General features: G+C 48.9%; 5 protein-coding genes across 5 annotated transcripts; 1 reads left to right on the top strand and 4 right to left on the bottom strand.

Annotated features, from left to right (window-relative positions):
- Positions 1–754: 754 nt before the first annotated feature.
- On the bottom strand, positions 755–1,572 carry P175DRAFT_0431745 (uncharacterized protein; the record flags this gene model as incomplete). The annotated part of the gene is made up of 2 exons (XM_040893504.1): positions 755–1,058; positions 1,130–1,572. 2 exons carry the CDS (start codon positions 1,570–1,572, stop codon positions 755–757), a joined length of 747 nt encoding a protein of 248 aa, XP_040754572.1.
- A 1,688-nt stretch (positions 1,573–3,260) lies between these two features.
- On the bottom strand, positions 3,261–3,879 carry P175DRAFT_0530286 (CENP-S family protein; the record flags this gene model as incomplete). The annotated part of the gene is made up of 4 exons (XM_040899772.1): positions 3,261–3,378; positions 3,446–3,479; positions 3,668–3,791; positions 3,847–3,879. 4 exons carry the CDS (start codon positions 3,877–3,879, stop codon positions 3,261–3,263), a joined length of 309 nt encoding a protein of 102 aa, XP_040754573.1.
- A 623-nt stretch (positions 3,880–4,502) lies between these two features.
- P175DRAFT_0530287 (uncharacterized protein) lies at positions 4,503–5,087 on the top strand (the record flags this gene model as incomplete). The annotated part of the gene is made up of 1 exon (XM_040899773.1): positions 4,503–5,087. One exon carries the CDS (start codon positions 4,503–4,505, stop codon positions 5,085–5,087), a length of 585 nt encoding a protein of 194 aa, XP_040754574.1.
- A 494-nt stretch (positions 5,088–5,581) lies between these two features.
- P175DRAFT_0475186 (DDB1/RSE1 family protein) lies at positions 5,582–9,674 on the bottom strand (the record flags this gene model as incomplete). Its single annotated transcript, XM_040895235.1, has 5 exons — positions 9,185–9,674; positions 8,418–9,076; positions 6,451–8,363; positions 5,946–6,389; positions 5,582–5,884 (listed from the first exon to the last, which is right to left on the bottom strand). Exons 1-5 carry the CDS (start codon positions 9,277–9,279, stop codon positions 5,582–5,584), a joined length of 3,414 nt encoding a protein of 1,137 aa, XP_040754575.1. The 5' UTR covers positions 9,280–9,674.
- Positions 9,675–9,865: 191 nt separating this feature from the next.
- Positions 9,866–12,776, bottom strand: cprA (NADPH--hemoprotein reductase cprA). Its single transcript, XM_040896801.1, has 2 exons — positions 10,510–12,776; positions 9,866–10,449 (listed from the first exon to the last, which is right to left on the bottom strand). The coding sequence occupies exons 1-2, from the start codon at positions 12,298–12,300 to the stop codon at positions 10,153–10,155; spliced, it is 2,088 nt and encodes a 695-aa protein (XP_040754576.1). The 5' UTR covers positions 12,301–12,776; the 3' UTR covers positions 9,866–10,152.
- Between the last annotated feature and the right edge of the window lie 219 nt (positions 12,777–12,995).

Genomic DNA, 12,995 nt, shown 5'->3' on the forward strand with positions numbered 1-12,995 from the left:
ATAAAGATTTGTGTTTCTGTGCTGTATGCTGTGCGATACTTGCAGCGTACAATAGTTATATCTGTCCTTTGTCTGTCACGACTCATGTATCCCGTTCTTTGTACTTTTCTCGCCCGGTGCGAGTCCCTTTATGATGCCCAGGCTTGTTTCCCCCCCCCCCCCCCCCCAAAACCCCCCTTGTCTATGTTGTGTCCCTAGTTCTGTCCCCCCCTTTGCTTTTTCCTCTTGACACCTTTGAGAATTTTTTTTTTCACTATTAGGCTTTCGTTAGGTTATAGTATAGGCCTTTTACTCATGACCTGTACACGGATAGTTTTTAAGTAATTTAGATTAATTCAGACAATGATATGCTTTCACTATAGGCTCTCTGTATGAACAGGTATTCGTGTACGACTTACCTCTGCTTGCCTAAATAAAGGACTATTCTATTACCCATGCCCAACATATCTATACAGTTAGTGTTGGGATGTTCAAGACAACTTCCAGTGGCCAGCTCTATATATACAGCTAGACAGGCTTTTGTAAAGGGCAGAATATCCTAATAGAGAGTATCAAAGTTCATCGTGTTCATTATTAAAAACAAATAATAATAAAACCTGCGAAACACAAATAATACTATACAAAGAAGAAAAGATCCCATATCTCGTGCTCATTAATTAGTATCGATCATTGCATTCAGTCATAGAAAGCCTCCGCAAGCATTATCCCGGTTTTTTTTTTTTTTTTTTTTTTAGGTGGGAAAGGTACTTCATTCTTAGTAGTTGCCCGTGTACGCAGAGTTGCCGTAGCGGGTTGTAGCCTGAGTGGACGGGTCATTCTTGCGCGAGAAATAGCCACGGCTAAAGAACCCGTTCTTTTCAAGCTCGTTTGGGGTGGGATGGGTTGGGAGAATGTCATCTCCGCTGGCGTTGTCCGGGCTGTTCTTGTTGCGGCGCCAGAAGCCCCGGCGTTGGGTTCCGTATGTGTATCCGTTTGCTGGGGAGGGTCCGAAACGCTTCTCGCGCTTGTGGTGACGGGCGAGAAGATATTGGAGGAATATGGAGATGAGAAAGAAGAAACTTTAAAGTTGAAATGTTAACAATCTATATATAGAAGGAGGGGTTGGGGGGGGGGGGGGGGAAATACGCACATTCCGATGATGGAGACAGCAAATGCAACCTTTTCAAGTCTACAGGCGAATCCAAAGCTTACTTTGGATGCAGAGTCGGCATCACTAGCCCCAGTTCCCAGAGGGGTGTTGACGGTACCAGAGCAACTTTGGGTTCCGTCGCGGGTCATAATGGCGATGGCAATCATCGCTCCGATGAAGCACACATCGAGAACGATACCCAGGAAGGCGAAGAAGCTGACGCCTCCCAAGACGCAGGTGAAGAGGGTCGCCAGGAGCGCATAGAGGGCTGCTGCTCCGGAGAGACCCTCCACTGCTCTAATCCATTGAGGAATAGACTGGTCATGCTTAGATAGGATGGCGAGGAAATAGGAAAAGATTCCTAGGATGACAGCGGCATCAATAAACTGGAGAGCCCGAATGGCGAGGTTGAAGAAACGGATAATAGGGCCACCAATACCCATGCTAACGGATGGTAGGAGGAAATAGAAATGCCAGTAAAAAAAGTCTCGAAAAAAACCAGAGAATTTCAAGAGCGTAGTGTGTGTTCAGAAGAATGGCAAAGGGTCCTGATTAAAGAGATTTAAACAGTACAGCCCGGGGGAAGAGTCTGCAATATCCGGACACAAGTCGAAGGCAGCAAAATTACCCTTTTCACCGTCCCAGACCCCCAGGAGACCAAAAAGGTGTCATAACAAGCAGAGCAGTGGGGACATTTTGGTGGGCCAGGCCAGTGCAGCGGCTTCGGACCACTATGACAGGCCGCTCGAGAGGCGCCATCCACTTTGCTTCCCACACAATTCTCGAGCGAGGATCCACGGATGGCGACAAAAGTTGGTAGTAGTACTTGGAAATACGTACGGAGTAGTTGGGTATTACAAGCCACACCAGCCTCCGCCCCACATGATGTCATGACACCCATGACCAGAGACAAAAAGTAATACAATTGGCTGGTTTGGTAGTGGCGCTACACTAGATGGGGCTAGCCGCTCGAATATTCCAATTATAACAAAGTTCACACCGCCACAGTCGCCCCACTATATCTTGGCACACAGCCCTATATGTTAGTCATCCAGCTTAGGTAATCGTCGTTGGCTGTGCTGCAACCACATTCGGCACTCAATTTGATGGCAGGTATGTCCGGGCAGTGTCTACAGGGAAAAGATAGTAGAAAAGTGAGGTGTCGTCATTATCAAAGTCAAGACTAAGGATCAATTGAGATTTGAAAGCGGTTGCTGACTTCCTGACGTGCCACTCTCACAGATTCCAACAAACGCAGGTCGCAACTAAATCGCTCAATGTAATCAGCCCACAGCTATCACTTGATCTTTAAGAATCCTATCTTCACGTGGCCCTTTCCACAGACAGACTCCCCGATCTCATCCGCACGTATATCCTGTGGCCCCATGGAAGCGAACTACTCTCGAGCAGCATTGCTTGCAGAGTTGTTACGTTGTAGGAAACAATATTTGAAAGAGAAAGCCGACTGTGTAACATTTTAATTGGTTTCAAACCCTATATAGTACTTTGTTCCTAAACAACATGCCCTTGGTTTAAATAATGTCTTCACTATGTTATCTCATTATAACGTCTGCAACAGTGCCGATGTTGAGGTGACGTTGAATAGCCATGGCTGGCAGTCACCTCTGACCATCAGTTATAATATAATATCCATGCTTCATCAGACAAGCCTTCTGGCTGTCTTTCCCTGGTGTTGGGATGTGGGAATATCAGCGAATTCACTTGTACATAGAAGCACCGCCCAGAGTCATCAACTGCAGCCTGCAGGTCACACTCGGAGACTGAGCCGATCCATCTTCAACAAAAATCCTCATCGAAAGTCCCTTTTGGCTGCAATGCTTGGCTGGCATGGGAACCTGTGTATCCTGAATAGCGATTCTGTAGGGCTATGTATACGGTGGCGTCATGTTGTTCTTGGCTGATTTCATCCACGCCGCATAGGGCTAAGTACATTATCAGTTACAAAAAATAGAAATTGAATAAAAAAAAAAAATTACCCACTCACTGTTGGAAATTGTGCTCTGTTGGATATACCAGGTATCAACCCACCAATCATGCACGTTCATGATATTGCATGTAACCCAATAATAGCAGCATAATGATTCTTGATATGAGAGCAGAACCTCCACACTCAAGCATCCTGGTCATGTTGCTGCTCCACGAAAGCACGTAGAATAGACTCCAGGCCCTCGTTCCGGCGTGCAAGCATCATTACGTCCGATACATTGATTGTCGACCGACCAGCGTGTCTAGTCCAAATCCAGCCCATCAGAAACGTGAAAAAAAAAATATCCCATATAACTTAGGACCACTTACTTTGCAAAGGCCTCAAGATCCTGGCTGGCTGTCTCTGTATCAGATCAGGCATTGGAATCAGCAAAAGTCACGCGCGGAATCAAAGCCTAGAGGGCAGAAAACAGGTCCGCTGAATCCAAGCAGCGAGCTTCTAAATAGGATCGGATCGTTTTCCCTCGAGAGTCCCGCGCAGGGAAACATCACGACGACCGTCCTCTTGGGAGGTACTTGAGAAAGTCATACCTATCTGTACCCAGACAAGTTCCGTCAAGGCCCCAATAAATTGTGGAGTCGCATTGATACCAAGTTTAATAGTTTCCTCGTCCACAATTTTTCCAATGGACAACCAAAGAGCAGATTTCAAGCGCTGGGAAGAGTTAGTCTGAAGTAAAACCTGGCGCAAAGGGTATGGTACTAAATACCTCCTCGAGGCCCGCATCCTCATTCTGGTCCATTCTGGTAGGAACCACAGTTAAAGAAGGCAGTCCACAATACGTATGTCGTTGCAAAGTCGCCAGGTAGGTATATTTCCACCTGTATACTCTCAGCTCGTCGTCTGAAGAAGGCGCGCATCTCAGACCGTGGGACGCGTCTGCAACACGAACAAGAGACCGGACAGCGCTGATTGGCTGAAGCTGTAACCCGGGAAAATAGCTTTTCCGTCCCTACGGCACTAAACCCATAAAGGAAATTTCCATATTCGGATGTTTCCAGCAAGGCAAAAAAAAAAAGCCTCATCTCGTGCTTTCTCCTTATCTAAACCTCAGAGAAAAGAAAGGAAAGGAAAAGAAAAGAAAAGAAAAGTCTACCTACTTACCCACTTCTATAAATTGGGATCTCACAGGACAAACCAAGCACTTGTAGCTTTCCACCGAGCTAGCCGGTTGATTGGTCTACCCTACCGCATTCTTTTCTTCCCATCTACCTACCTCTACCTCAACTTTCTTCCTGACACACCTTCCCACTACATCCCAACCTCCCCCACGAAACCATAACCGGCGCCCTTGCGGGGGACCAGAGAGAGAGAGAAAGAAAGAAAAAATAAGAAGAAAGAGAAACAGAAAACAAGAAAGCCACAATGGTATCCCCCGACGATGCCGCGGCCGTGATCTCCGACTCCCTAAACGACTTCTTCAGCCAACTGTACACATTCTTCGAAACGATCATCCGCCGCTTCTGCACAAACTTCTACAACTCCTTCGCGGAAGTTAGCGTCAATCGATGGACAAAGGTCGCCCTCTCTGTTGTCGGCTACATCCTTATCCGTCCCTACATCGAAGCTTTATTCAAGAAGATGCATGACCGGGACCGCAAGAAACAACAGGAGAAGGAGCGCGCCAAGGCCGCTGCCGCGGGGAAGAAGAAGAAGGCAAAGGTTTCGCCGAATGCGCTGCGCGGTGCTGGTGCCGCGGAGGGGGGTAAGGTGCTAGGGGAGGTGGAGAACACGGATGACGAGATCGAGGAGGATGCAGAGGAGTTTGCGGCTGCGAGTGGGGTGCCGGAGTGGGGGAAGAACGCGAGAAAGAGGATGAAGAAGCATCGCAAGAATTTGGAGAGGGAGTCTGCGGAGCGGGATGGCGAGAAGTTGTCCGAGGACCAGATTATGGAGTTGTTGGATTGGAGTGACTCTGAGGGAGAAGGCGAGAAGAAGAATCAGGCTTAATTTTACCCCCCTTGCCTGTGTGTCTGTCTGTCTGTCTCTCTCTCTCTCTCTGTGTGTGTGTGTGTGTTTCTGGCGCAGCTTTTCTCTCTTGGGTCGTTTCCTCTGTTTTGTTCTTCGTCTCTTATGTATAACTTTGATGTATGTGTTTTAGTCCACTACCCACGCACAGTGCGAGACGGCTTGAGAGAGACAAGAAATGTCACTGCTACCAGCTACTAGTACCACCCTCCCCCCGTTTCAGATTTACTATTAAACAAGTCCTATACAACGTTGTGCTCGGCAAAAGTTAAATATATAGATATTCAAAATCATTAATCCTGTCAATCCACATCTCTACCAATCATCCAAGAATAGGTGTTGAAACTTCATTCATGTTCTCATAACCTCTGTACATCAATACTACAAATTCGAAAGTGAAGGAGGCAAAGAACAAGCCAAAAAAAAAAAAAAGCGATGATGATGATGATGATGATGATGGTGAACCAAGCCAAATTCTAGTGTAATCTCCTCAGAGCTTCTATCATAAGCTTGACTTCTTCAACATCCATCACACCGACCATATCGACAATTTCCTGCTGCACGCTCGGATCACAACCAAGGAACCGCTCAATAAGTTCTCCGTCCACGAAACGATATGGCTCCTTCGCTTCGCGGGTCATGGTTCGGAGGCCACGGAATTCGTTGAACGAGATGCCGCCCAGAGAGTCGACTTTCCCGGCCATTGTGGCCTGTAAGCGCATTAAGAAGTCTTGATGTTCAGGGTTGATCATGGCGAACAGATAGATAGAGCCTTCGACCTATACATGGGTTAGATTAGTGCAAGGTGTTGAGGAAATGATGGCCTGTGACCCAACTTACTGTTCCAAGGAAAGCTCTAGGTATGACAGTTGCACCGGGAAGTTGCTGGATATTAACGGGCCGGATACGATTGACCATTTCGCCTAGCGAAATCTCACCCGTTACCTCTAGCCTACGCTTATCATCTTCTTCAACTCCTGAGCGGTTGCGGCGAAGCATAATCAGATTACCTTCTGCATCGCTTTCGAGGAAAGTATCCGGTGCGATAGAGGCTACGCCTGTCCCCCAGACAGTTTGGAAATGGCGGGCCACTTCCGTAAGCTTATCGGGGAGGCCATTTTCGCCTTCCTCATATTCCACGATGCATACACTTTTCATGAGATCAGAAATGGCGATTGTGTTGCCGGATACCGTTACGTCCACTGGTGCGGTAGATGTCCTGTAACTGGCGAGTTTCTCGAGCTTTATCCCGCTAAATGTATGTATCACTTTGTACACGACGACCTGAGGAGAAGGTTAGATAGATGATAAAACACGCGGAATAAAAAATCTACGCGATACGTACCGTTTTAACAAGTGCGGCGACAATTTTATCACCCATCATTGCGAGGGCCCGACATGCTCCTCGGACAGATAGATTGGCGACTTGGGCAAGTTTCCGGCCATTATCAACCTCAAATATGAGAATACGCCCTCGAGGCGTGTCCGCGTCCTCGTCAAGATCGGCGGTACCGACAATGAACCGGTCCTTCGCAGGGTGCGTGTCCCGCCCGTTTTCATCCTTGGCGGCTGGAAACTCTGCCCGGATTGCGCTTTCCACGATCTCTTCGCTGTGCATGTCATAGGAGTCAAGGCGGCGGAATAAGATCTCATCGGCCAGAACAAACTGACTCGTGACAATTTCTGCTCCGTTCTTCAGTTTACGTGCTATTGTGCCGATACCAAAGGCCTTCTCAGAAGGAGAGTACGCGACCCGCCGGACAGTAGCGGCGATCGGGAGTGTTTGGATCTGCGTCGTCCTTTCCTTGTCTACCAAGGCAATCTTCAACTCACGGGCCGTGGCGACTGCGATCGATCCGGGATATGCCTCTGAGTTGAAATGGCATATGCGCGAGGCTCCTTCGGAGTTGACGGCAGAGTAGATAATGCGGCCGTCGGATCCATAGATTAAGCTCGGATTCTCGCATGTGGCAAAGACATTATACAGTCCATCACCTCTCGGTAGTTTCTTGAAGCTCGGCTGCTCGGATCCAAGGATAAGTTTGGTCATGCTTGTTAGAGAGCGATCGTTAATATTGTAATTGTACGTGATAACGCTACCATCCGCCATTGAAATGAAGAGCGTGGGCGGACTATCCACAAGCACATTAGCAACAAGAACAGAGCGTGGGAATGCCTCACCGGCCGGGCCGAGTAGGGTTGTATTAATCTCTTGCAAATCCTTGAGTCTCAGCACAGAAACTTTGGCTAGTTGAGGAAATCCAACAATGCAGACCTCCGTTGGCGACGACGGTAATGTGACGCCCGAGATCTGGTTATCCGCCCCGAAGTCTTTCTGCACCACCACCTGAGCTTCATTCCGAACATCCAGTACAGTTACCAATTCACCGCCAATAACAAGAACGATCATGTCATCATTGGAAGAAGCCGCCGTGATGATCAGCTGATTCGGCGGCGTCCATTCATACACAGTCATTTCACCCTCGATATCCGCAATAAGAACTCTTTGTTCAGTAACTTGTAGAATTCTCCCGTTAGGTAAATTGGCGGCGAGAAGCGTATTCTCCGAAAGACTGAGTCCTAGAAAGCTTTCCAACTCTTCGACTTCGCCATCGGGACTAAACCGGAACACTCTCGTCTCATCCACAAATGTGACCAGAAGGGTGTCCAGGAAGTTATCCTTTGACTCGGCTTGCAGGCCCCAAAGGTCTGTGATATGCTCCATATCACCTAGAACACCCAGCTCTTCCATCCCGACCCCACTGCGCACACTTCTGAGAGTACCATCATCAAAGGCGCCGGAGCCAGTAACAATTCGGGCCTGGCCGGATGAAAATTCATGTGTCTGGCTTTCGCTTGTGCGGTTCCCAAGGTCCATTATGGTGAAGTCTAGAATAGGGGCAATATTGGACAACGTTTGCAGTATTTCGAATGACCGGTCCGCAATGCGAAGAATCTGAGAATTTCCTTGATGCGATCCGACAAACACGATTCCTCCCCCAAGATAGACGAGAACAGAAGCTCGAGATGTGTTTCCCAGATGATGTAATTTCCAGTGTTCCACTTTGGTATGCGAATCATCTAAGACCAGCATCAGAAAAAACAGCCTTCCATAATCATCTGCAAGCAGCCACCTCTGGCTGTCGACCTGTTCCCAGGCAACGAAAATGGTTGCCTCGTCCAAAGGCCGCGAGAGAATCTCGTTGTTATCGACATCAACATATTGCAGCGATGTTTCGCCCAGGATAAGAAGGCCACCTGTCGGAAATCATTTAGCGAAACAAGACAAACCAGGTATCGTGCCCATCTCACCTAATGGAGCAGGAACAGGGATCAAATGAGAAGCCCCAAGATCCAACTCCTGTGTATAATCCGCAAAATGTACAAATTCCGACTCCGCTCCTACCCCCGCATTATACTTCAACTCCCGAACCTTCAACTTGACCTTTTTCTGGTTATCCTCGTACAATAGCGCCAACCTTGGTGGAGCAGTCTGCACATGTAAAAACGCAGAAGAGCGCACAAAAAGCTCATCGATCCGCGTGATTATCGGCTCCCCCAGCTCCCCCACCTGGGGCGCATCAGGCCCAGAGGGCAGAGCAACCTGTCGGCCTCTCTTTTTACTTGGTAGCTGGATAATCGGAACAACCACAATCATGCCATCGTAGACCTCCAGCGTCATGAACCGACCACTGGGATCGATCAAGCACCGACTGCCCGTTTGTGTTTCGCGAGAAGACGGATCCGCAATATCGACATAATTCCGCTCCGTACGTACTTGGTTTCTTCCACTGTCCCAGGAGAGTGTGAAGTAGCTGTATCGATCTGTCCCGACGAATAGATGGTCCGTGGGTGAATTCACCGGAGCTGGGAGGCGGGCGAGCATGGTCACCCTTGCGTATATAGAGCATGATGTAACGAGGGTGAGGCCGTCGGGAGTGAGGGAGTAAAACTCGAGTTGGTTCGCCTTCCTATAACCAACACCCCCCCAACTTTCGTTAGCAAAGGGAGAGGGAGGGAGTGTTCCATTTCCATTCGGGACATGAATCTGGGAGAGGGAGGGGGGCTCGTCAACGCACGCAACAACCAAGCACTCCTCCTCGGGTTTCATAAATTGCAGCTTCAATGCATGGCGGATGCTGCTCGCCCGGTGAATCGGCACGATATACGACATTATTTCCAGTGGCGATGACTTCTCAGCTCCTAGCGTATATTGGGAGGGTTGGAAGTGGTAAGGGCCACTGCGGGGATGATGAGGGCACGTCGGCAGCTGCTGGTCGTATCCAGCCAAGGAAAAAGCAAGGAAAGAAAGGAAACGGGCATAGGCAATCGCAAAAAGGTTAAAGCAGCATAGAAATTTGCATTCTCCCTCCGGTCGCTTCAGAAAAAATAAGAAGTGGGGAGGGAGATAAGCTGGTTGTTGAAGCAGCTTGCCTGTAGGAGGACTAGATTTCTTCCGGGCGCGTTTTGGATGGATAAATCAGTGCTCTCATTACATAGTATGACGACGCTGCTGCTTGCGGATCCCCTTTTTTTTTTTTTAACTCCGAAGAGGCTGACCACAACCACATATAATAAATAAATAATATGAGATGGGATCATATCAACATTACTCTATCAAGATCACTCTGCAGAGATTGTTTTATTGACTGTGTGTATTATATGTTATGATTTGCTTCATTCTAAACATTGCTCAATCGTATGTACCAAGGCCGGACCAGAAAAGAAATACATCGAACACAGAGCATACGAAACAGAATGTTCATGTTTCTTGAATTTCCAATCATAAGAATTTTTGATATCTTTCTTTCGACATTCCTCATCACCGTCTATAGCATCCATTTGAAGGTCATCACTCGCGTTGCGGCTGACCGGGGAAAAAAAAAAAAAAAGACTAGGCATACATGAACCACGCCAGGATAAATCAATAAAACCGGAGTATATATGCGAAGAGCAATCGGGGGGGCATGAGGAGAAATTAAAAGGAAAATGAAAATAGTAAATCAATTCATAGCATGAAACGGGGGAACAAGCAAGCACCGGGAGATCATGACCAGACATCCTCCTGGTAGCTGCCGCTGCTCCGCATATGCTTCACCATCTCCTCGCCCTTCTCGGCAGGAAGACCACGCTGGGCAGCAATGATCTGGCCAAGCACGAGGTTGACCTCACGAGCCATGTTCGCGGCATCTCCGCAGACATAGAAGGTTGCCTTCTGCTTCAGAAGCTCACTAACCAGTTCAGCGTGTTCACGGAGCCTATGCTGGACATAGACCTTCTCGGCACCCTCACGGGAGAAGGCAGTGATGATCTTGAGAGAGTCCCCAAGTTGGTCCTCGAAAACCTGCAAGCATGATTGTTAGGACTCACAAATTACAATCACACTTGAAAAATAAATACATACCTTCCATTCGTCCCGGTAGAGGAAGTCTTCCTCACGATTACGGCAACCAAAGAACAAAACGGTGGGACCAACTTTCTCGCCCTTGGCTGCCAAAGCTGCACGTTCCTGGATGAAACCACGGAAAGGAGCAACACCAGTGCCTGGGCCAACCATAATGACTGGTCGGGAGGGGTCGGAGGGGAGCTTGAAGTTCGAGTGTCGGACATGGACAGGGACGTGAATACCATCATACTTGTTGCGGGGACCAGAAATCTCGTAAGTCAAGCCAAAAGCATCGGGGGAAGGGTCGCCATTCTGCTTCTGCTTGAGTGCATAGAGGTAGTTGGTGGTGACACCCTTGACCACTTGGGTTGTACCAGGCAAGCGAGTCGATTCCACGACAGCGGTGATGCTGATCTTATCCTTCTGGACGAGTGAAGAAGAAGAGATCGAGTAGTAACGGGGTTGGAGCTTGTTGAGGCCTTCGATAAGCAGAGAGAACGGAACGCCGGCGAACGGCTTAGAGGTAATGTTCTGGAGAGCCTGGGCGATGTTAAAGCACTGGTTGGTGATCTTCTCATGGAAATAGTCCTTGTCACCGCCAAGACGAACGATCTCTGCCTTGCTCTCCTCATCGGGAGCAAAAGCAGCCAGGGTTGCGATGAACTGACGGGACACAGGTGCACAGACTTCCAGGTAGTAGCGAATCGCAGCATCGTAGGTGGTAGGGGTCGGAATGGGGACCTTGGCCGTAACATCAATCCCCTTGATACTAATAACCGAGTGGCGCTTGTCTTCGAGACCGAAAACCTGGAGGAACCGATCCACTTCGGCGCCTGCGTTGTTGGGCCAAACCGCAATGTGATCACCAGTCTGATAAGTAAGGTTGCTGCCCGCGATACTGATTTCCATGTGCAAGCAGTTGCGGTCCTTGACAGCAAACAACTCGCGAGACTCGACAATGGAGGCAATAAAGGGGTTGTGCGCAGAGAAAGGACCTTTGGGCTGGCCTTCAAGGTGACCATGAGTAGGCTCGCCAAGGTAAACCGACGAATCTTCAGAGGTCAGAGAGTCGTCCTCCGTAACGTTGAAAACCGGTTCGTATACAGCCTCGCGCTCTTGCAGACCCATGGCATTGGAGAGTTCCGCCCACATGGGTTCCTTCCAAGCCAAAAAGTCCTCTTCCATTGTGCCAGCACCATCGTCACCCTCACCAGCAGAGCCAATCCGTTGTGCACCGTACTTCTGGAGAGCGGCGTCGACCTGGCGAACCATTTCATTGTAGTGTTCATACGTGTTGTTACCCAAACCGAAAGTGACGTACTTGAAAGAGGAAAGTGGCTTGTCCTCGGCGGAGCCTCCCCCTTGGAATGCGGTATCTTCCCCGGTGATGAATTGATAAAACTCGACAGCGTTATCGGTGGGTTCGCCCTCTCCATAAGTAGCCAGAACAAAGAACACAATCTTGTCCTCGGGGAACTGGTCCAGGTTCTCGTAGTCGTATTCCTCCAGGTCAGCGACCATGGTCTTGAGGCCAAACCGCTGGGATCCTTCCTTTGCCAGTCTGGAGGCGTAGTCCTCGGCAGTTCCAGTTTGGGAGCCGTAGAAAATCACACAATTCTTGCCAGTCTCCTCCATTTTCTCGATGATATCTCTGGACTTGCCAGTCTTGGCAGCCCCGTTCATAGCCGCGTCCGAAGAGGCATAGGGATCTTTGGCAACAGCCCAGAGGGAGCCCTTGGTAAAATAGGCAATGCTACCAACCAAGAGCACCACCAGGACGACCAAATCCAGGGTGTCGAGCTGCGCCATGGCGGAAACAGAGGGTCCGACCAAGCAGAGAAACCGCTGCCAGTGAAGCAGGGCTAGAAAGAGGGAAGGATGGCGATAAGGGAGGAAAGGGAACGGCCCTTGATCTCTCTAATCCCGAGTCCAGCGCTGACTCTAAATTCAGGAGGGGGGAGGGGGGGGGGTTTGTTAGGGACGAATGTGAAAGAATGAATGGGAAGAAGAAGAGAGAGGAGAACAACCCAAGGGGAAGAAAAAAGAAGCGGAGAGAAGGTCAGCGAGAGCGCTATGGTATGATTACCAGTTTAAATTAAGCAGACCGCATAATCCAACAAGTAACTCCAGGCCAAGTAAAGTGGGAAAGGACACTCTGGTGCGAAGGGCCTAAGAATCGAAAGAGATTATGGCGGCATTTCCGAACTCCGGCACTGGGGGTTGCGTGGCCGTAGCGAAGGGAAAGTGCGTGGGATTAAGCCTCGCCTTGTTTTCCGATCGATCACCGAAGACTCTGTGACCGTATACTCGGGGTAAACAAGTCGATTCGCATAAATGATCATCACAATAATCATAATAATCATAATAAGAGTCCTAAACACATTCACTTGCCAGGAAAAAGGTGATGAATGATCCTTATATCTACACAGGTCGACACTTGACTGAGATTGTGGATTCCAAAGGCAGGTAGGTATAAGTTGGTACCTCATCAGGACCTAGGTAGA

The sequence above is a fragment of the Aspergillus ochraceoroseus genome (assembly GCF_002846915.1).
Source record: "Aspergillus ochraceoroseus IBT 24754 chromosome Unknown P175scaffold_2, whole genome shotgun sequence".
NCBI lineage: Eukaryota > Fungi > Ascomycota > Eurotiomycetes > Eurotiales > Aspergillaceae > Aspergillus > Aspergillus ochraceoroseus.